General features: G+C 39.8%; 1 protein-coding gene across 5 annotated transcripts in view; it reads left to right on the forward strand.

Annotated features, from left to right (window-relative positions):
• Abcg2 (ATP binding cassette subfamily G member 2 (JR blood group)) overlaps nt 1-16993 on the forward strand; it is a 101194-nt gene extending 84201 nt beyond the window's left edge. For all 5 annotated transcript variants that reach the window (XM_034501402.2, XM_034501400.2, XM_076932153.1 and 2 more), the window contains 7 exons: nt 1055-1137; nt 9114-9203; nt 10304-10428; nt 11729-11883; nt 13619-13708; nt 14593-14681; nt 16784-16993. In XM_034501402.2, coding sequence (XP_034357293.1) covers nt 1055-1137; nt 9114-9203; nt 10304-10428; nt 11729-11883; nt 13619-13708; nt 14593-14681; nt 16784-16931 — 780 coding nt within the window. In that variant the 3' untranslated portion in view covers nt 16932-16993. The remainder of the gene's footprint in view (nt 1-1054; nt 1138-9113; nt 9204-10303; nt 10429-11728; nt 11884-13618; nt 13709-14592; nt 14682-16783) is intronic.
• Nucleotides 16994-24260: the final 7267 nt, after the last annotated feature.

Here is a 24260-nt window from a genome sequence, read left to right on the forward strand (position 1 = left end):
AATAAATAGAATCCCTTAGGTAAATAATATTATTACCACTTTTATAAGCAGGCCAAGCTTATAAAATAAATTCCAAAAGCTCTATCAATACACAATTTGCACATATATAAATAAGTGCAGTCTTCCAAAGTATAATTTTCAGAGTAAATTCCAAACTACACCCCTTGCTGCTTGAATCATCCTTAAAAGAGGTTTTCTCCAAAGTGATCCTGGTGCAGTCTTTTTGAGAGCAGTCTGCACAGATTGAGTAGGCGAAGATACTCAAGATAAGGTATGTATGGGAGGATGTGGAGAATTAGAAACTCGGGTGTGTGGTGGTGACCATGGGCGCGTAGCTTGCTGACGTTGATGGAGCGGCGGTGAGAGAGTTGACAGCGATGGAAGCTTGGGTACCCCCAGAGAAACAAGATGGATTGATGTGTTTGTTTGTTGTGACAGTGACACTCTACATTCCTGTACAGGAGCCATGGACTCTCCAGAGCTCTCATAGGTGGGGTCCAGTTCACGCTTACTTCCTTGGCATCCAAAATTCCATTGTCAGAATTTGTGCCTCTATGCTTTTCTTTTCTTTCTTTCTTTCTTTCTTTTTTTTTTTTTTAAAAAATATTTAACATTAACAGAAAAGACATCATGCTTTCATTTGAACCTGTTATGGAAAACTTTTTGTTCATTAACAGAAAGCTTACTTCATTTCAGTTCAAAACTTTTAGACTCTTGGACTTTGGTTTGTTCTCAAAACAACCTCTTGAGGTTGCCTTATGTATATACATGGATCCAGTGTCTCACCTGGGGCTTCACTGATGGTAAATGGTAGATCTTAGGGCCTCTTCAGCTGACTTGTCAGTTCCCTGACAGTAAATGCTTTGATTTTCAGCTTAATCTAGAAATCAGTCTAGTAACAAATACTGTTCCGTATTTTATCAGGAACCTATTGTAACTAAGTGTCTAAAGTGCTTATGAGATTGAATTTTGTACATGTATCTTAAAATAATAATATGCGATCATTTTAACCTCTAATGGAAATTCTTTTATTTTCATTTTTCTTTTTGAAAAGTTAATTGTTACAGTCATACTGGGACTGATTATTGGTGCCATTTACTTTGATCTGAAAAATGATTCCGCTGGAATGCAAAATAGGTAAGTAAATCCCCATTCTATAGGATAAAAATTAGCATGGCTTAATTCTGAGCAGAAAAATAGAAAGTATGTTTTCTAGAAGAGGTACAGAAGTCTATTCCAGAGGAAAAACAACCAAATTTGGATCTTAATTTTGATAAAGTACTGTTACTTTAAGTTTATAAATATTGATTAAGGATTTAAACATAATAAATGTTCTGGGTAAATGTCACTGTTTCTTTGTGAGTGGAAATGAGTTGGTGTCTTAGGTACAGTTTTATTGCTGTAAACAGACACCATGACAGGCAGCTAGGAGGGTATTAAACCCAGGCCCACACTGACACACCAACAAGGCCACGCCTCCTAATAGTGCCACTCCCTGGGCCAGGCATATACAAACCATCACATTCCACTCCCTGGCCCCCATAGGCTTGTTCAAACGCACGAGTCTATGGGGGCCATACCTAGCCATAGCATAATAAAAATATATATTTAGTCCAACTTCCAAAGTCCCCATAGTCTATAGCAGCCTCAACAATGTTAAGAGTTCAGAGTTCAAAGTCTCATCTGAGCTTCATCCAATCACTTAATTGTAATCCCTGAAGCAAGACAGGAAACCAGATGGGAAACTATGCATCTCCATGGCTGATATCAAAGTGGTCTTCAGATCTCCAGCTCCTTTTTCATCTTTGTCGACTGCAACAAACTCTTTTCTGCTGGCCTGGTTCCACTTACTGTTAGCCTCTCCTTGGCAGGTATCCTGTGGCTCTAGCATCTTGAGGTCTGTGTCCAAGGCAACTTCAACTTCACAGCTTCTTGTTCCAGTGTCTGGGATCCACTCATAATCTGGGCTCCTCCAAAGGGCTTGGGTCACATCTTCAGTTCTAACCTTCTGTAGCACTCTAGGCTCTGGTTGACTCTACTCCACTGCTGTTGCTGTTCTTGGTGGTCATCCCTTGGTACTGGCATCTCCAGTATGCTGAGGCAATTAGGCTTCACCAATAGCCTCTCATAGGTCCCCTTCATGGTGCCAGGCCTCAACATCTTTGCATGATCCCTTCATGACCCCTTCAGTCCTGTGCTGTCAACTGCAACTGAGGCTGCACCTTCAGCAATGGCCTTTCCTAGCCACTCACAGTGCCAGGCCCCAGCTGCTCTCCATGACGCCTTCATGCTTAAAAGCCAGTACCACCTGGGTGATTCTTACACATTATTAAGTCCAATTGCAGCAGGAGGTAAACCCTTGACCATCTCTAGAACACAGCTTCTTTGTGCTCTCAGAAAACACTTCCCAGAAGATTTCACCTCAAAGATGCTGTTTCTTCTTAATCAAGGCTACTCTCTTAGCTCCAGCTAACCAGCATCAATTGTCCCAGTAATCTCGTCTATTCTTGATACTATAGTCAGAGTCAGTCAGAGTCGTATGGCTGAAGTTGCCGAGTTCTGCTGCTTGCTGGGGCTGGAACACGATCCCTGGTTTTCTGTTTTCTAATTTGCTTGGCTATCCTGGAACTTGCTCTGTAGATTGACCTTGAACTCAGAGATCTGTGTGGCTCTGTCTCCTGCGATTAAAGATGACTACCACCACACCTGGACTTAATCTTTTCTTCACCTAGAACTTGCCCTGTCCCAAGCTAGCCTTCAACTCGGAGATCTGCTTGGCTTTGTCTCCTGGGATTAAAGGTGTATACCACCATGCTTGGACCTGAATTTAGCTGGGTGGGATCTTGCCACAAATTCCCACTCCATTAATCTGTTTATCTCCTAAAATACAGGATTCAGGTCCATTCTACTTCCTGGTGCCACTTTAATACTCCAACCATATATTTTTTCTTTCTGAGCTTGCTACACTTGTTCAGAACATGCTTCATGAGACTTAACTAGAGGACAAAGGCTGGGCATATCTGAGTCTTTGTCAATGCAATTAATCTGAGTTTCTTCACCTTAGCCTCAGGCAGACTCTTCGGATAAGGTCAAAAAGTAGCCACATTCTTCACTAAAATACCACAAAAACAGTCTCTAGGACACATTCTGCTGTGAACAGACACCATGACTAAGGCAAGTCTTAAAGGACAGCATTTAACTGGGGCTGGCTTCAGAGGCTCAGTCTGTGATCATCAAGGCAAGAGCATGGCAGCATCCAGGCAGGCATGGTGCAGGAGGAGCTGAGAGTTCTATATCTTGTTTGGAAGGCAGACAGGAGAGACTGGCTTCCAGGCAGCTAGGAGGAGAGTATTAAAGCCCATGCCCACAGTGACACACCTACTCCAACAAGGCCACACCTCCTAATAGTCCCACTCCCTGGGCCAAGCATGTACAAACCATCACAGTTGGTGAATTGAAAACTATCAGAGTTGGCTTTTTCATACACACAAAGCACACAAATATGTATGTATTGATGTAACCATACAAAAACAAATATATCCTTTTGACCAGTGTTGAGTATGTACTTCAGTGGCATTAATAACATTCACACTACTGTGTCTGTTGACAACATCCAACTGCAGATGAGCAGTTTCCTCAGTGTACCCACCATATCCGTTAAGTCATTACTTGCTGCCCACCTCATCTCACCCTCTGGGAAGCACCATCCTACTTTGTGTCCCTAAACTTGACTTCTGTACTTCTGTAGAGACTTTATGTGGTGTCATAACTATGTGTCCTTTGATGACTGACTTATTTCCCTTAATGTCTTAATCCATTTTGCAGCCTAGTCAGTAAGACTTGCCTTTGTAAGGCTGATTTAGTTCACAGTGTATGTTTGTCTGTTATCTAGCCATCCATCCATCCATCCATCCATCCATCCATCCATCCATCATCTGGTTTATCCAATCACCTGTTCCTGAAGTTTTGTGTTACTTCCACCCTTTGGTTGTTGTGATTCTACAAGTACACTTTACATCTCTGCTTTCAATTCTCACAGGAACCTTACCAGTAAATTACTAAATTGTGATTTCTCTTCCATAACAGCTTTACCATTTTACCTTCTTGGCTGTTACATAGGTGTTTCAGTTTTTCTGTATCATGATTATTTTTATTTATTTTTAATAATAAAGATCAATTTAATCTTTTTAAAATACATATTTTAGTCCTTTTGTCTATTTTTTAAAATTTTGTTGTTGGGTTTTAGGAATTCTTCCTTTATCTGGGCTATTTGTCCTTATCAGATAAGAGTTTTATAAGTATTTTCTCTAATTCTGTAGGAATTCTCTCTCTTGGTAGTATCTGTTGATGTATGCATGGTTTTGATTTTGATATTGTTTGTTTTCTGTTGCTTGTGAATGTTTTAATTTATTTGACTTAGAAGTTGAGTACATGTGTGGGAATTGGTTTATGTTAATTCTTTAATATGATAATGTATAGATTCAATCACAATTATATTCTTTATTTTTTTCTTTTTAAGATGTGGCTGTGTTTGCGTGTTTTGACTGTATATACATCTATGCACATGATATATACCCGGTGCCGAATATGCCAGAAGAGGGTGTCAGATTGTTCAAAACTGGCATTACAGATGTTGTGAGCTGCCATGTGGGTGCTGGGAATTGAACCCAGGTCTTCTGGAAGAGCAGTGAGTGCTCTTAACCACTGAGACATCTTCTAGCACATTCTTGAAATTTTTGTTTTCATAACAACTTAGTTATTTTTCTGTTTTTGAAATGGGAGTCTTACCATGATTCCCAGGCTGGCTTGAACTCGTCATCTGGAGTTAATTGATCTTCTTGCCTTAGCCTTTCAAGTAGCTGAGCCTAAAAAGTACATGGTACTGAAGCCAGCTTTCCGGTGAGATATTTTGCTGTGTCATGCAGTGAGTATATGTGCTTGGTAATAGCACTGACCTCAGGGTCATGTGCTATTCATGTGATTCAAGTATTATGAATCACAGTTTTCTATTGAGATTTAACTCAGGGTTTGGCATCCATAGCCTCAGGTCACCATCTGGAGGCTAGAGTGGATAGATGGTATTATTCCCTATGATAGATTATATTATTTACTATGAAGGATGGTTGAATTTATTTCTCATCTGGAAAAGGCTGATTCCTTTCAAAAGAATCAACATGAAAGTCAATCATTCGGACCAAATAAGGTTTCTTTCTGCATAAACTCAGTTAACATTATTCTAGAGAGCTATTTTTAGAGATATATGTCATTATATTTTTACTTTCCTTGAAGGTTGAAATAGCAAGACTGTTTCCAAAATTGCTAGCAATTGGTGGTTATTGTGGTGCCATTTCTTTTTTTTTTCCTCTTTATTGGATATTTTATTTACATTTCAATGTTATCCCTTTTCCCCATTCCCCCCTACACAGATATCCCCTATCCCATCCCCCCTCCTCCTGCTTCAGTGAGGATGTGCCCCACCCACTCCCACCTCCCCACCCTTGAATTCCCCACATTGGGGCATCCAGCTTTCACAGGACCAAGGATCTCCTCTCCCACCTATGCCCAACAAGGCCATCCTCCACTACATATACAGCTGGAGCCATGGGTCCCTCAATGTGTGTTTCCAGGCTGGTGGTTTAGACCCTGGAAGCTCTGTTTGGTTGGTATTGTTGTTCTCCACATGAGGCCTCAAACCCTTTAAGCTCCTTCAGTCTTCTCTCTAATTCCTCCATTGGGAACCCCAGGTTAGGTTCAATGATTAGCTGTGAGTATCCTCCTTTGTATATGACAGGCTCTGGCAGACCTCTAAGGAGACTGCTATATCAGGCTCCTGTCAGCATGCACTTCCTGCCATCCACATCCTTTGGTGACTGCACATGGGGTGGATACCCAGATGGAACAGTCTCTAGAAGTCCCTCCCTTCAGTTTCTGTTCTACACTTTGTCTACATATTTGCTCTCATGAGTATTTTGTTACTCCTAAGAAGGACCAAAGCACCCACACTTTGGTCTTCTTCTTCATGAGATTCATGTGGTCTGTGAGTTGTACCTTGGGTATTGCAAGCTTTTGGGCTAATATACACTTATCAATGAGTTCATACAATGTGTGTTCTTTTGTGATTGGGTTACCTCATTCAGGGTGATAGTTTCTAGTTCCATCCATTTGCCTAAAACCTTTATGAAGATACCATGTGTGTCCTTTTGTGATTAGGTTACCTCACTCAGGATGATAGTTTCTAGTTCCATCCATTTGCCTAAAAATTTCATGAATTCATTGTTTTTAATAGTTGAGTAATACTCCATTGTGTAAATATACCACATTTTCTGTATCCATTCCTCTGTTGAAGGGCATCTGGATTCTTTCCAGCTTCTGACTATTATAAATAAGGCTGCTATGAACATAGTGGAGCATATGTTCTTGTTATATGTTGGAGCATCTTCAGGGTATATGCCCAGGAGTGGTATAGCTGGGTCCTCAGGTAATGCTATGTCCAATTTTCTGAGGAACCGCCAGACTGATTTTCAGAGTGGTTGAACTATCTTGCAATCCCAGTAACAATGGAGAAATGTTCCTCTTTCTCCACACCCTTGCCTGCATCTGCTATCACCTGAGTTTTTGATCTTAGCCATTCTGACTGGTGTGAGGTGGTATCTCAGGGTTGTTTTGATTAGCATTTCCCTGATGACTAAGGATGTTGAACATTTCTTTAGGTGCTTCTCGGCCATTCAGATTTCCTCAGTTGAGAATTCTTTGTTTAACTTTGTACCCCATTTTTTAATACGGATATTTGGCTGTCTGGAGTCTAATTTCTTGAGTTCTTTGTATATACTGGATGTTAGACCTGTATCAGATGTAGATCTTTTCCCAATCTGTTCGTTACCAGTTTGTCCTATTGACAATGTTCTGTACAGAAGCTTTGCAATTTTATGAGGTCCCATTTGTCAATTCTTGATCTTAGCGCATAAGCCATTGGTGTTCTGTTCAGGAACTTTGTCCCTGTGCCTAGGTTTTCAAGGGTCTTCCCCACCTTCCCTTCTATTAGTTTCAGTGTATCTGGTTTTATGTGAAGGTCCTTTATCCACTTGGACTTGAGCTTTGTACAAGGAGATAAGAATGGATTGATTTGCATTCTTCTACATGCTGACCTCCAGTTGAACCAGCACCATTTGTTGAAAATGCTGTCCTTTTTCCACTGGACAGTTTTAGCTCCCTTATCAAAGATCAAGTGACTGTAGGTGTGTGGGTTCATTTCTGAATCTTCAATTCTATTCCATTGATCTTCCTGCCTGTCTCTGTACAAGTACCTTGCAGTTTTTAATCACTGATGCTCTGTAGTACAGCTTGAGGTCAGGGATGGTTATTCTCCCAGATGTTCTTTTATTGTTGAGAATAGTTCTCGCTATCCTGTTTTTTGTTATTCCAAATGAATTTGAGAATTGCTCTTTCTATCTCTGTGAAGAATTCTGTTGGAATTTTGATGGGGATTACATTGAATCTGTAGATTGCTTTCAGCAAGATGGCCATTTTTACTATATTAATCCTGTCAATCCAGGAGCATGGGAGATCTTTCCATCTTCTGAGATCTTCTTCAATTTCTTTCTTCAGAGACTTGAAGTTCTTGTCACACAGATCTTTCATTTGCTTGGTTAGATTCACACCAAGGTATTTTATATTATTTGTGACTATTGTGAAGGGTGTCATTTCCCTAATTTCTTTCCCAGCCTGTTTATCCTGTGAGTAGAGGAAGGCTACCGATTTATTTGAGCTGATTTTATATCCAGCCACTTTGCTGAAGTTGTTTATCAGGTTTAGGAGTTCTCTGGTGGATGTTTTGGGGTCACTTAAGTGATAAGTAAGTATACTATCATATCATCTGCAAATAGTGATATTTTGACTTTTTCCTTTCCTATTTGTATCCCTTTGACCTTCTTTTGTTGTCTAGTTGCTCTGGCTAGGACTTTGAGTAAGTTTGACAACTGTTGAAGTTTGTCAAATGCTTTCTCGGCATGTCGTGAGATGATCATTAAGCCACCCAGCACACACAGGAACTAGAGGCTGAGGGCCTTGCACACTGTTGAGGGGCTGCAGCAGTGGCTTGGAGATTAAGGGCACTTATTGCACTTTTAGGGCCCTGAGTTCAGTTCCCAGTTTTTAAGTAATTTCACAGTTTTATGTTCGGCTACCTCCTCGTCTTACTTTTTATTGCTGTTATAAAATACCATGACCAAAAGGCAACTTTGAGAAGAAAGATTATTTGGAATCTGAGTTATTGTCCACATAACTTAAAGGTCAGTGCCAGAACTTAAAGCATCACATCTACTCTCAAAGCAGAGAGAGTAAGCTCAGGGATCTCTGCCTGCCAGACTCTGCTGGCAGAGGGAGAATTAGCACAGGGATCCGTGGGGGCTCTGCCCAGGAGGCATTCTCTTTTCCTGCACGTGCCAGGGCCCAGCTTATGAAATGGAGCTGCCCACATTCAGGGTAAGTTTTTCACTTCAGTCAACAGTCAAGATAGTCCCCGACAAACATGCCTAGAGGCTGCTGACCAGGATGACTCTTCATTCAGACTCTCCCAGGCGATTCTAGTGTATATAAACTTGACAGTTAAAATTAAATAGTACAGGCTGCACTGATAGCCGTTTGCTGCTGTGTGCCAGGGCACAGTTGGACATGCCCTAAAATATGTTTCCCATACTGTTGTATTGCCTCAACAGGACTTTTACGGGAACAACACAGTTCAGTTCACAACAATCCAAGGCCAAGAACTTCACTGTGTGCTGTAACGTGCAGTCAGTAGAGCCACATAGTCACCACCACAGGGCCACAGACACTGGAGAGGCACCTGGTGCCTGGTGTGTATGTGGGCAGTCATTCTGCCTTCTCTGTGCATATGTACATATGTGCATGTATGTGCCATGGTGCCCTTGCAGGGTCAGCTCTCTCATGGTGCTACTGAGGATTGAGCTTACGTTGCCACCTATACCTGCTAAGCAGCCCCTCTGTTAACCAGAACAGTTTTATTTTTAAAAGGAGGTGTTAGTGGTATATCATTTGTAGACTGCTGCCCTAAGTACCCAGAGTTGACAGGTACTGTTCCTGTTCTGTCCTGGCAGAGCTGGGGTTTTATTTTTCCTGACTACCAACCAGTGTTTTACCAGTGTGTCAGCTGTGGAGCTCTTCGTAGTGGAGAAGAAACTCTTCATGTGAGTATTTCAAACTGGTCATATCTACAGTTGGGTCAAAATACTATCCTAGAGTTATCAGTGTCTTTTAATTATCTGTTTAATTGCATGTGTATATATTTGTGTTATACAATATGGATCTTTAAAAATGCATAGGATTACAGTATTAAGAAAAGGCAGTCCCATGGAAGGTAAAAAGTTAAGAAAGTGTGGTGCCTGCTAGCCAGAGAGAAGAGTTTCAAGTCTGGGTTGTGGTTTGGAAACCTCAGTGCTGTGAGAGAAAGAAAGCACAATAGCAGGGCTTCAAGTACCTTCTGGTTGGTCACATATTGATTTGAGGTTTCAGAAGAGTTAGGTGGTTCAGCAGCTAGAAGTGGGTCAGTAGCGCAGAGAGCAACTACAAGCCTTGGTGGGCAGTGGCCGAGAAAGAGCCAGCTTCACAGCAGGGAACTGGCTGGTCTTTCTCCTGTGCTTTTTAAAGATTGGAGAAATTTTTCTCACCTTCATATTTGCCAACAAAATGAACCAACAGAGAGCAAAGGAACAAAAACATTGGTGGAAGAGTTTAGAATAACTAGAGAAAGAGGTCAGGAAGATGAGAGATTAGATTTGGTATCTGGCAAAGCTATAAGGTTGTACAGTGTGACTTTTGAAAGAAGTTTTCCTTTTAAAAAATGAGAGTAGTGCAAGCTAAAAGAGTCGTCAGCTGCAGGTGCACTGTAGACCTTGGAGATGAAGAGCTTCTTCTTTGTAATGAGTAGCAGAAGAATCTCTGTAACTGGAGATGAACTTCTGAGGTCCAGTTCTCCAGAAGAACCCAGCATCAGAGAAGCAGTCTCTGAGCAGAACCAGTACACACAGACTGTTTCCCCAGAGTAGTGTCTTCAGATGCTGGAGTGCACAAGAGCCAGAGGAAGTACTGGAATGAGGGAGGACCACAGTCTAAGAGCCTCCTGAAGCTGAGAGCTCAAGAGTTGACACCTAAGATGGCAGAAGACATAGGCTTCAGCCTGGAGCATGTGGGGTGCTGCCTTACTAGAAATCTTGTGGTGTAGCAGGCAACCGATCTTCTGTTCTGTGCCTTCTAGACTAATGTGGATCTGTGTTCTGTGTTTTTATAGACACGAGTACATCAGTGGATATTACAGAGTGTCTTCTTACTTCTTTGGAAAGCTTATGTCTGATTTACTACCCATGAGATTCTTGCCAAGTGTTCTATATACTTGTATATTATACTTCATGTTAGGTAAGTAACCGACCAAATGCAAGTGCCTGTGGTCACAGGTGTAAAGTGAAGCCAATTTCTCTGTGTATTTTCATTTACCTTTTTCTATGTGTCTATATAGAGAGAGCTAAGAATTTTAATAACTACACATATTCTAATGTATATTCTCTAATAAGGAAACCATGTTGAGTTTGGAGGCTTATTTATTTACTAAAAAAAAATCACAGATTAATTTTACATTATACCCATGCTTCAACCTTAAGATTGTGTCATCAAAATTTCCATATTTTTTACTGATATATGTGCACATGCATATATACCATTCTGTTTTTATAAAGCACTATCATGAGAACCACTGATAGAGCTCAGTACTTCTGTTTATATATGTGGTTTATCATACAGAATATGAGATGGGGTCTAGACCCTTAGATTCTGATCTGTTTTCCTGCCACTGTTTTAAAAGAGAGATACATCTGATTCTCTCTCTCTCTCTCTCTCTCTCTCTCTCTCTCTCTCTCACACACACACACACACACACAATAAATATATATATATATATATATATATATATATATATATATATATGACCACTATTTTACATATTCTGTGGCTTTCTTTACATGTAACTAAGAATAATTCTGAGTCCATAGATTGACAGCCACAGGAAACACAGCCGGTCCCATGACTATTACCTTCTTCCACTTCAGGAAACTAAACCAACAGAAAACATCCATTTACTTATACACCTCCACACCTCCCAGTGTTTGCTCTGTATATACTGATCTCTTGCAGATTGTATGACACACATAATCATTCACGTGTGTGTACGTGCGCTTGCACGTGTAATCTCATTAAAGTTTATAAAGTAGTTTGAGAACTTAGTTTCATTTTTTATGTCTGTGGAGACTTAGGTGATAGAAGAACCCTCCCTTCTACACACTAAGCCACCCTAAGATCATGTAATTATGATTCAAGTTTCTTCATTAATGTAGTTACAGCAAACACTGAGAGATGGGTGTGAGAAGGCAGTAGTTGTGGAGCCTATTGTGTTTCCTGTGGCTGTTCAGCTTCAGAACTAATCTTAGTTCCATGTAAAGGAATCCACATACTATCTGAAATAGTGCTCTTAGTCACGGAAAGGAAAACTCTGGTAGCTGATGCAGTTACACAGGATAGAACAGTGAGTTGATGACCCAGAGGAGTTGAATGATGAGTGACCGTTTCTCATTACTTCTGATGATAATGGCTACAGTGTTAATTGCTCAACAAACAAACAAACAAATGCATGGCAGCTGCACTGACAACCCCTTTTCTTTCCAAGGACTGAAGAAGACGGCAGAGGCTTTTTTCATCATGATGTTTACCCTTATAATGGTGGCCTATACGGCCAGTTCCATGGCACTGGCCATAGCTGCAGGCCAAAGTGTGGTGTCTGTAGCAACACTTCTCATGACAATCTGTTTTGTATTTATGATGGTGAGTACAGACAGTGCTCCTCTGAGGAGCTGCTTCTTGCCTTGAGAACCTCATTCTGCTTATTTTCTTCTTAAGCAATCCATTCCTGGTATCTCCACTGTGATTTTGCTTTGGGGGCAGTCTTGGTTTTCTTAAGACTTATTTTGATTTTTAAATTATGTGAATGTATGTGCTTCTGTGTGGAGTCTGCAATGAGTGCAGTGCTCTCAACGGCCAGAGAAGGTGCAAGATAGACTTATAGGTGGTTGAGATCCATATAGTATGGGTGCTGAGTACCCAGCTCAGGTCCTCTGCTGGAGTAATAAGCTCGTTTGACCACTGAGCCATCTGTAGCCCCATAGCTTTCAGGGAGGTATTAGCAGTGTTTTCTGCTGTAAATCTCCACATGCTCTTAACAGTTCTAATTTGGAGATTATTTTATACCTACATTCTGAATCTAAAATTATTCCTAGAGCTATGACTATTGAATGTAAATTGTGGAAGTAACAAATCTTGTCTGGATGTATAGCAACATGCTTGTTCTGAATTGTTCTATATTTTCAGGATTATTAGAAAGAGCATTAGTAGTCTGCCTCCCATGTCCATATCAAAAGATTCAACTGAGAAAAAAATGTACACTTTTCTCATGTGTGTATGTTATTTTCCCCTATGTCATTATTCCTTAAAGAACAGTATATTCTGATAATGGCAGGACATACCTGTGAGCCTAGCATTTAGGAGTCAGTGTCAAGAAGATTACTGTAAGTTTGAGGCCAACCTGGTTTATATAGGAACTTCTAGACCAGCCAGGACTGCATAGGGATTCCCTGTCTCATCCATTCACTCATTGATTCATAAATAATAGAGTATACCAACTGTTTATTTAGAATTTTTGTTGTATTAGGTATTTTAATCTCTCTGTGGGTGATCTTTGAACATTTGTGATGTGTCTATTCAAAGTGTAAAAGCTGGGCTGGGGAGATGGCTTCACAGTTAAAAGCAGTGGCTGTTCTTTCTGAGCATCTAGGTTTGATCCATAGCAGCCACATAGAGGCTTATAGCTGTTGGTAAATCCAGGGGGTCTAGTACCCTGTCTGGTCTCCATGAGTATCTGGCATGCACAGTGTGCACTTATGTACATGCAGCCAAAACACTCATACACACAAAATAAAAGGGAATAAAGTATAAAGGTTATGTGGAGGTTATGTTACAGTACTGTGCCATCTTAAAAGTAAAAGAATTGCACATCTGCATAATTTAGTTTGTGTTAGAGGCCTGGACCTGACCTACACCTTTGAGAGACCAAGGGATGATTCTATTTCTTGATCTTCCATTGAAGTTAAGCAGAAAGTTGAAGACATATTCTAAACCATTAAGGATCTTCAAATAACTTGATCTGTACTATTAATGACAGGTATATTATCTTTTCTTTAATGCCATAAATACCCACTCATAAGTACTCACATGCCAAGTAAGACTATTAGGTACAGTACCTGAGAAGTTTTCATACTGCCTTGGTCTTTACAAAGATATTTACCAGGTGTAGGTTATTTGAGGGGGAGTTTGTTTGTTTTTTGTTTGTTTTGAGGTAGTCATGCCAGGTAGCCTAGACTGGATTTGAACTCATGACCTCTGTAGTTTTGATTACAGACTTAGACTGTCACACTTGTCTATTTGTAGGGGCCTCGAAAGAGGTCTTGTTTAGAGTTAGGAAGTTACTGGACTGGTTCTGACTTGTAGGTTTTGTATCTTACAGCTCTTTTCTGGCCTCTTGGTGAATCTCAGAACCATTGGGCCTTGGCTGTCCTGGCTTCAGTACTTTAGTATTCCTCGATATGGCTTCACAGTAAGTTATACTTGTTTGTCATTGTCACTGTTCCCAAGCTAGGAACAGTACAGTAAAGTCTAACCATGTCATTTCCTTAGCCACAAGTTTGAACCTATCTTATCCAAGGTTTCCTTCCAGGAACAGTGGAGGAGAATTTTCTATTAGTCTTTGTTATTGGAAGGTCAAAGCGTCAACTAGGATTTTTCACAGTCACACCATTATTGGAGGGACATGAAGAGTGGGGGAAAATCACATAAAGGAGAAAGGTTTACTAATTGATGAAAATATTTTGTTTCTGTTCAGTATGGAAGTAAATGAGAGGATAGAGGACTATTATACGTAGTTTACAGTTGAAACAAGTGTGAAGAGAACTAGACTGGAATACTCAGTCATTGACTTAGTGATTAGTCAGATACAAAGAGAACAGCTGCATCTTAACTCAATGTAATGAGCGTTCTGATTTTCATAATTGCAATTTTTTTGAAAATAAGGAAAGATTGTTACTATAAATCAACACTATTCATTGAGTATCATTTTATTTTAATTATAGATTTCATGGGTTATAAAATCAGGATGAAGGTGGTCTGACATAGTCACTAGTCTTTCCTCTTGGCCAGTTGAAAGCAACATCCCAACCCTAAGTTTCTTGATTTCCAGAGAAAATAACTTCAGCTATTTTAGTGCTGTGATGAGGAGGGGAAAGAGAGGGAGGGAGGGAGGGGGGAGAGGGAAGGAGGGAGAGAGAGGGTGAGTGGGCGAGCACATGCATACACATATGCAGCTTGGCATGCTCTTAGAAATACCAGTAAAGATTAAGTTTGTGCATTTAGTTGTGATAATTCTTTGGAAACATTTTGGAGTTTAACACTATTAACATTGCTCTGATCGTGTGTGCATTCTAGGCTTTGCAGTATAATGAATTCTTGGGACAGGACTTTTGTCCAGGACTCAATGTAACTCTCAACAGCACCTGTGTTAACCCCTATACAATGTAAGTTTGTGGTCAGTGTCAGAGCGTGTTTGAGTCAAATTTGAGCCTTAATTTTCCAGTCTGTAAAGGGACTCTTTATACAGTAATTCCTGTGAGCATGTCGAACAGCTCCTATAACTTATCACAGTTCGATCCATATGTAATGTGAAAAATGCTTCCTGTATATTGACTGAGACATTTTAAAAGTCCTTTAGTTATTTTATTGAGTGTCGGTTTGAATTCTTACTTTTAAGAACTTGTGAATTATAAATGGGCTGCTTATATAATTTAGAAAAAACTTCTGGTCTCTGAACTGGAATGGGTTCTAATGCAGAGCCCAGAGTGGAAGACAGTCATAAGCACTAGGGCAGTGAGGGCAAGAATGGAGTCCCAGATCACTGTGACCCAGTCATATTGTTCTGCCCCAGGAGCTTTAGGAACATCATGGAAGACAGGGCCATATATGTGTGTGTGTGTGTGTGTGTGTGTGTGTGTGTGCGTGCTATGGCTTTGTGTGTGTAAACAGAATAGAAGCTCTCCCTAAAAGAAGATTCATTCTTTCAAAAATTAAAATAGAATTCAGGTTCTAATAAATTAGATGACCTTATTTTAAAATGTCAATACTTTTTATAATAATTGCTAATAGTTTGATTATTTATTTATTTTCACTCCAGATCTTATTCCACCCTCTGACTGTTCTATATCCCATACCTCCAACCCACCCCAGTCTCCACGAGGCTGTTCCCATCCCCCACCCCACCTCTAAACTCCCTGGGGCCTCAGTCTCTTGAGGGTTAGTTGCATCATCTCTGATTGAACACAGAGCTGCCAGTCCTCTGTTGTATATGTGTTGGGGGCCTCATATCAGCTGGTGTATGCTGCCTTTTTGGTGGTCCAGTGTTTGAGTTATCTTGAGGGTCCAGATTAATTGAGACTGCTGGTCCTCCTACAGGGTCGCCCTCCTCCTCAGCTTCTTTCAGCATTTCCCTAATTCAACCACAGGGGTCAGCAGCTTCTGTCCATTGGTTGGGTGCAAATATCTGCATCTGACTCTTTCAACTGCTTGTTGGGTCTTCTGGAGTGCGGTCATGCTAGGTCCCTTTTTTGTGAGAGCTCCATAGCCTCAATAATAGTGTCAGGCCTTGGGACCTCCCCCTGAGCTGGACCCCAATGCTTTGATTTTTAATACAGAAATTAATGAACAAAAAGAATGCAGATCTCCTGAACTTTCAGTTGTAGAAATAATTGCTGATAATAGGATGATTTTTCTATTTTTGGTTGTGAACAGAGAAACTTCTGAAGAGAGGTTTTTTTTCCTTGAGCTTCTCTTTGTGTGCCAACTTCATTTGGATTTGAGTGGGTGTGGCATCTTTCCCTTCCTGCTGGTCAGGAGGGAGTGGACAGGAAAAGTGGTACAGAGGAGGAGGAGACATTGGCAGGCTTCATGCTCACATCAGGTTCATACTGACAAGAAGGAGAAACTTAAACCTGCTCTTAGAGCAGAGAGGGCTGGCTGTGTAGGGAGCTGCCAAACCCCACCATGCACTGGAAAAGCAGCCACAGTGGGTAGATTCGCTGTCAGGGCCACTCCATCCTGCTATGATCTCCTTATTGTCTAAGGCTGTCAGAAGTGTCCTCCAGCTGAGACAGGACTGGCTGACAGCCCTTGCTACCTTCTTGACAGGTGCAGCATTCTGACCTGTGTCCTTCACTTTGTGGGTGAGCCCATCTACCAGTGAAGGACTGAGCCTGGGATGGCTACAGCTGAGGTCTTCGCTTGAAAGGCAGTGATTGAAGTGTTTCTGCCCTCTGTAGACAGAAGCATTATAGGTTTAACATTAATGAATCTGAGGAGGCAAGAAACTGAGTTCATAGTGAGACTGTGTTAACATGGCCAAATTTGTTAAACTGCTTAATAATTAAACTTGTTTACATTGTTTTAGGATTGACTAAACTTAATTAGGTATAAGTTCCTTAACACAGCATCTTGTAAATTATTTGCATCTTGTAAAGTATTTATTTGGCTAAGCAATAGGTTTATGTAACAAAGAAATGCTAAATATATTTATTAATATTTGACAGATGCTAGAACTGAAGTTAATTTTGTGTATTTTCAATTTCAGATGTACTGGTAATGACTACTTGATAAATCAGGGCATCGATCTGTCACCCTGGGGACTGTGGAAGAATCATGTGGCCCTGGCGTGTATGATTGTTATCTTCCTCACCATTGCCTACCTGAAACTGTTGTTTCTTAAAAAGTATTCTTAATTTTCCCTTTTAACAGACTACTAATTGTAATCCTATTAAATATGGACACTTTAATTAACAAATCCAATGTTCTTTTCTTCAGTTATTCTGACATACAAAAATAACTAACACTGAAAACTAAGGACTCAATATGTGTGACATATTAAGCTTATCAATTAGAAGTCATGGGCAGAAAATCCAGATTTCCTGATTTGAAAAAGGGAGACTTGAATTCTAGATACTGCTGACATGTCACAAATATATATTTCATCATCTTTTAAACTGATATGCAGAAACCAGTATGGTGGCATCCCTAGTAATCCTGGCACTTAGGAAGCAAAAACAGATTATAGAACAAGGCTTGTTTGGACCCTGTATTAAAATAATAGTAAGTGAGGCAATCAGGTAGGGGAGTGGCACTTGAATAGTCTGCAGATTTATGGTCTGCTCTTATTTGATAACTAGTACATATACTAAAGCTGTATTAGAAGTCTGAAGTCTATTGTAAAACTTATTCTCTTTCTGGTTGGTAGCTTTGGGCTGTAGGTATAGTAGAAGGCTAGGGGTCTTATGGTACTGCTCTTCACCATTTCTAGGACATTCTTGTGCTGAATGGTCACTTACCCTCTTTGGCATAGCTCAGGATATAAAATCTGAGTTATCAGAATCAATGAGAAACATTACCAAGACACAGATGTCTGGGTCCTGCATCCGCACTGGGGCCCACATAAAAAACATCTGCCACTTAGGGACTTGCAAATTCCCCATTGTTTCCAGCCAGTGGCGTTATAGTCTACAATTTATTAAGTGTTTTGATACATGTTCCTGGACATGTTTGTTCCACTTACTCATAAGCTCTCGTCACTCTAACATTTAGAGTAACAGATAAGTATTTACCAGTTAACAAGAGTGTTTTTTAATTGTCTCTTAGTTAAAAGGTAAAATAAGGTACAGTTCAAAGAATCACTGTAAACTGAAGACCCTGTGGAGCTCCTGTTATTGTTGAGGAAATGGAATCTGAGGAGGCAAGACACTCCATGCAAGGGTTTCTCATGCCCCTCTCAGCTACCCCTCATCTGTCTCTATGTCTTGTTCTGTGTCAGCACGTGCATGTGGCTATTACCAAAGCATCCAGGAGCTCAGTTTTATGTTCTTGTATACATATGCGCTCACACATGCTCACATGCACAGGGAACTCTCCTTGCTTGCATTTGCTTCGCTCTTATTTTAAAATATGTTTTATTATCATGATACAATTTGCCCATTAAATAACACTATATAGAATGATTTGATAGAATTTTAAGCAGAATAAGGAAGGGAAAAACTTAAGGGTTACAAAACCCTTCTCCCAGTTGGGTTTTTTTTTTTTTTTTTTTTTTGCATTTATTTTATTATTTTTTGAGAAGTCCATTCATGAGTACCATATTTTTATAATTTCTCCCATGTCTCTTTCCTTTCTGTCAACCTTACAACCTTTTAAAAATTAAACACACAAGCACAACCTGCTGAGTCCACTCATATGCATATACATCCCCCTGGAGAAGGCTGAGCCTCCATCTCCTAACAGCCATCAATCACCTGTCGCTCTCCCTGTGAATGTATGGGGCTTGTAAGAGTACCCTACCCATGATGGTGTCACCTGGTTGTTGTCATTGTGCAGCTCTTACACAATTGATGAGGCAGTCATATTGTTGTGATCTTAAGGGTACAGCTTGCTCGTCATATATAGAGGACACTGTCTCAACAGATGTCATGGTCCTCTGGCTCTTCCAATCTTTTTGCCCTCACTTCCACAATGTTCTCTTTATCATTTGATGTAGGGGTTGTGTTGTAGATGTATCAACTAGAGATGTGTGCTTGTAGGCAGTTGTTGTTTGCATTTTGACCAGTTGTGGCTTTATGTGATAGTCTCCATCTGCAGCAAAAAAGAAGTTTCTTTTACAAGGAGTGAGAGTTACACGGATCTCTAGGTATAAGTATAGATGTTTACAATGCAGCTGGAATTTACACTGGTTTAATAATGTAACAACAGTGATGTTTCCTTTAGGGTTCATGACCTCACCAACAACAGATAGCTGACTAGGATTATAGTACCATCTATGGATTTCCTCCTATTAAAGTAGGCCCTTGGCAGTGCCTTGAGATACAGTAAGAGAGAGTCCTCAGGGAGGAGGCTTCCAGGTTAGCTCCAGCTGGATTTCCCCAAGTCCTGTGTCGAAAGTACATGCTGTCTTCAGCAGTAGAGTCTTAGATTTAAATCTCAGACCATTCTTTAAATTTAACTGTTTTAAATGTGTCAGTCTGACAAATACATTCAGTGCTTAGTCATGGCTAATTCCTGTTGGCCAGTGGAATTAAAATGAAAGTACAATTTTCAGAGTCACTGTGTTAAAGGAATAACATATGCATTATTTTGGAATAAAAAAATACTTATTTCTGCTTTAGTACACAGAAAGTAGGAATTATATATCCATCAGAAAATATAGTTGAAACTAGAAAACATTAGACTTATGTTTACTTTAATGTGTCTTTTTACCTGTACTTCATCCTTTCTCATAACATATTACCCTCCCTTGATCCCTTAAAACTTTTAGATTTCTGCCCACACTTAGACTTGCTTCTGTACACGAATACATTATAGGCCAGAGTCCACATATGAGGGAGAACATTTTTCTTTGTGAGTTCGGATCACAGTGCTTAATACTATTTTTTCTAGGTCCATAAATATTCTTGCTAATTTCATTTTCTTACATGTGAATAATTTATTTTACACACACACACACACACATATATACATATACATATACATATACATATATATATTTCATTATCCATTCATTTGCTGATAAACATCTATGCTGGTTCAATATCCTTGCCTTCATGAATAGAGCAACAATAAACATGGTGTGTCAATATCTTTGTAGCAGAGTATGAAGTTCTTTCGTGATATGCACAGGAATTGTATAGATGTGTCATACATCTATTTGTAATGTGAGAAACTTTCAAACTGATTTGCATAATGGCTGAGTTAATTTTCACTCCCACCAACAGTGAATGAGGGTTCTTCTTTCCCCACGTCTATTCCAATATTTATTGTATTATTTATTGATTATAGCCATTCTAACTAGGGTGAATGGTATCTCTTGAGTAATTTTAATGGTGTTGGATAGTTTAAAAATTATTTATTGACCATTTGTGTTTCTTCTTTTGAGAATTATTGGTTCATTTCATTAATCCATTTGTTGATTGTCAGTTTTGTTTTGTGGTGTTATTTTTTGCAGTTCTTTGTAAATTCTGGCTATTCTCTTGTTTAAAGAATATCTGGTAAAGATTTTTTAACAGCCTGGGCTGTTTGCTCATAGTTTCCTTTGTTTTACAGAAATGTTTAAAATCTCATGTAGTCCTATTCATTAATTCGTGGTACAATTACTGTGCTATTGGGGTTCTCAGAAAAGTCTTGCCCACCCTAAAATCTTAAAGAATATTCCTTATATCCTCATCAGATTCAGAGTTTGAGATTTTGAATTAAGTTTGAAGATCCACTTTTGGGACTGGAAAGATAGCTCAGTGGTTAGGAGCACTGACTGCTCTTTCAGAGGTCCTGAGTTCAATTCCCAGCAACCACATGGAGGCTCACAACCATCTGTAATGGGATCTGATTCCCTTTTCTGAAGGTCTGAAGTGTCTGAAGATAGCTACAGTGTACTCACATACATAAAATAAATAAATCTTTAAACTAAAAAAAGATCCACTTTGAGTGGATTTTTGTACAAGATGAAGATATGTGTAGTGACAGTTTTGGAGGTTTTTTGGGTTACTTTAAAAAACAAATACCATAAGGATATGTTTTCATTTTCATCCCAGGTGCAGGACGCTGTGCTACTTCTGATTGTCTGTAGAAGCTGACTGTGATTTGCCTGGTGCTCTTGTAGGAGTGTGTTTATACCAGATAGTTTCTGCAATTGTGTGACTTTGGAATTTTGGGGACTTTTCAAAGGGTATATAAATGCTAGGGCCCTGAGAGGTAATGGGTTGTTAGTTGGTTATTGGCAGTTGGTCACAATTTATTTAGTAGTCATGCATAAAAAGAAACAACAACAAGAAATTAGATATCCTGCTGGCAAAGATCAAACCTGCCTCAAGGAACTAGATGCCTCTAATCATTTCCCCTCCCTAGAACCCCTTATCCTATACCTCCTCTTCCTTTATGCTTTTATACCATTTTGATTACATGCATGTATTAAGGTCAGTTCTAGGTTGAGGGTCTAGCAATACAATAGATGCAAATAGTCGAGGAACAAACAATACAATAAACATAAATAGTCAAAGAAAAAGCAAGGTATTAAACGCAGTTACGTGACCACTCCCGTGATCACTGTTTCTAAGGGTTTATCAGCATGACCAAAGTATCTGAGCCTACTTCCCTGTCCTAACCAAAGGTCATTTTCCTGTCTGAAGCCTACTTCCTTGTTCTAGCCTAAAATTTAGATTCCTGTCTGAAATTACTTCTTTGTTATAGCCTACGATTTAGATTCCTACCTGGAATTACTTCTTTGTTCTAGTCTAATGTCACATTCCTGCTTGAAGCCTACTTAGCAGGAAGTATTCTAATGATAATGTCACCCCATTTTCTACCCCTGTCTTTATTCAGGGATCTTTTTCCTCTTTATCCTTTTTTTCTCTCATATCTAGTGTTATGGGGTTGAAAGAGTGGAAGGAAAAGGGGTGGAGAAATACGGGAGAAGAAACCACAGAGTAGCAAAAGAGAGCTACAGGCATCTCTAGCATCCCGTTGATGTTGGAAACTGCTTAGAGTTGGGAACAGAGGAGGCCCACGGGCCTAGGATGATGAGACCAAGGCCGGGAGGGAGAAGGAACTCCAGCTTAGCTTAGCAGTTGTCCAGTAGTGAGGGGCCTTCTGCGGGAGACCCAGGAGGCAGCTCTGTACAACAAAGGCTTCCCCCCATGGTGATTCTTGAAAAGAGAGACAGACTTTGTCCATACTGTTTATTCACTGTTCATCATGGAAAAATGGGTACATACAACTTCCTCAGGGTTGTTTCCTGCAAAAAATACCTTTTGCAGGAAAGAATGTCCAGGAAAGGAAGCTCATTAGCTAAACTCTCAGGGCCCATCTAGATATTTCTTTAGCATGGAAAACTCTGTGTTCGGTGGTCACATTCTTATGTGGGGAGTTGTGGTCACATGTTCCAGGACAGGAATCTGGCCAGGAGTAGTGAAATTCCCACTGTCCTCAGGTTCGTGTCTAGAGTTTGTCAACCCACTCAGCCTTACCAAGTTTCCTGACATGGTTCACTGCCCACAACTAGAATTTTCTCCATTTAATGTTAGTATGTCCATTGATATTGTCACCATTCTTCTAGTCTTGTTTATTTGCCTCTTTCTGGTAAAGACGGCTTCACTGCAGACTTCCTGGTGTTCTGGATCTAACAATCATTAAATCCCCCTCTTCAGTGTTACCTGAGCCATAGATGTAGGAGCTGTGATACAGATCTATCTGTTGGGGTTGACTTTCCACAATCCTTTGATCTCTGTGTGGAAATAATTTGACATAAAAAAAGAGAGACTTCATTGATGAATGGGTGGTAGCTATATTTATCTATGGGTATAAAGATAAAATTTAGAATGTAGTAAGGAATTTGTCTTGCAAAGTGGCAGAGGTAGGCTCTTCTAGTGTTCATAACCTTACTAGCCTGTGAAGCTGGTTAGATATTCAGATCTAGGCATGATTTGCCTCCTGTTGAGTGGACCTTAAGTTCAATTAGACAGCTGCTGGTTACTACCAACATGTGAATGCTATTTATTTCACCTTTGCAGATATCTTGCCCTGTTATTGTCATGATTCATGGGTGTTACATATCTGGGTAGGACTATTTAATCCATTACAAATAATGCCACAATTGTTTGATAGAGCCTTAAGAAGTTGTATTATTTTATATTTTGCTAAAATTATTCACAACACATGCATACACACACATATATGTTAACATTTATGTTAATATGTATGTATACATATAAATATATAGAGATCATATATATGATATATATCATATATATATGATATATATCATATATATCATATCTATCTATCTATCTATCTATCTATCTATCTATCTATCTATCTAATATATATCTCCTATAGGGTTGCGTTCCTCCTCAGCTTCTTCTAACTTTTCCCTAATTCAAGCACAGCGGTCACCTGCTTCTGTCCACTGATTGAAAGTAAATATCTGCATCTGACTCTTTCAGCTGCTTGCTGGCCCTTTTGGAGGGCAGCCATGATAGGCTCCTGTGTGTAAGCACACCATAGCATCAGCAATAGTATCAAGCCTTGGAGCCTCTCACTGAGCTGGATCTTAATTTGGGCCTGTCACTGGACCTCCTTTCCCTCAAGGGAAAACCCAGAAAGTCTACTGTGAAATTATTTCTCCTAGAAATAACAGGGAAGCTACACGCATGAGACCTCAACACTATGGCTAAACAATACCTAAAGAGGTATAATACTACTAGACACACTAATGTGAAAGGCGTAAATTACCCCAGAGGAAGAACTAAAGGCAAGTAAGGATTGTTGAGAGAAGGAGAATTACTCGTCCCCAGGGATGAGCACCCTAATAAAGTATCTAATAATAGAAGTGGCCAGCCCTGAAAGTGTGTACATACAAACAATACTAAACAGACTCAGCAGAGTCTGTGTGTGTATACATACGTGTGTGTGTGTGTGTGTGTGTGTGTGTAAAGAGGGGTCATTAATTTCAGATGGGGGTTGTTAAATGAGAGTAGCTATAGGTAGGAGAGGGGGGAATGATGGATTTCGTTTTAATATTTTTAATTGGCAAATAAAATTTCCATAAAGTAATATGGATAATGATGTGTGTTTGAATTTATAATTTGTATGGGTGGATATCCCAAAGGTGGGGAGAAAGAGAAGAACTAGTAAGGAATAAGGCATTTATATCTCAGTTCTAATTTCTTTACTATTATAGTAAGGAATCCAAAGCTGTTTCTTGAAGATTAATTAATATGCCTTAAGTCTTAAAGCAACAGAAAAGCAACTAAAAAGGATTCTAATAATCATTAAAGGAGGGAGCTGGTGATAAGCCTCAGTTGGTGGAGCACTTCCCCAGCATGCACAAAACCATAGGGTTGATTCTCAGCACCAAAAATAATCAGGTGTGGTGGCCATACCTGTTCTCTCAGTATGTAACACATGGAAGTAGGAGGATCAAAAGTACAAGTCCATCCTAGGCTACAAAGCTGAAAGCTAGGCTGGGTTACAAAATACCCTCTCCCACTGCAAAAAAAAAAAAAAAAAAAAAAATTTAAATA

This window comes from Arvicanthis niloticus, chromosome 4, assembly GCF_011762505.2.
Source record: "Arvicanthis niloticus isolate mArvNil1 chromosome 4, mArvNil1.pat.X, whole genome shotgun sequence".
NCBI lineage: Eukaryota > Metazoa > Chordata > Mammalia > Rodentia > Muridae > Arvicanthis > Arvicanthis niloticus.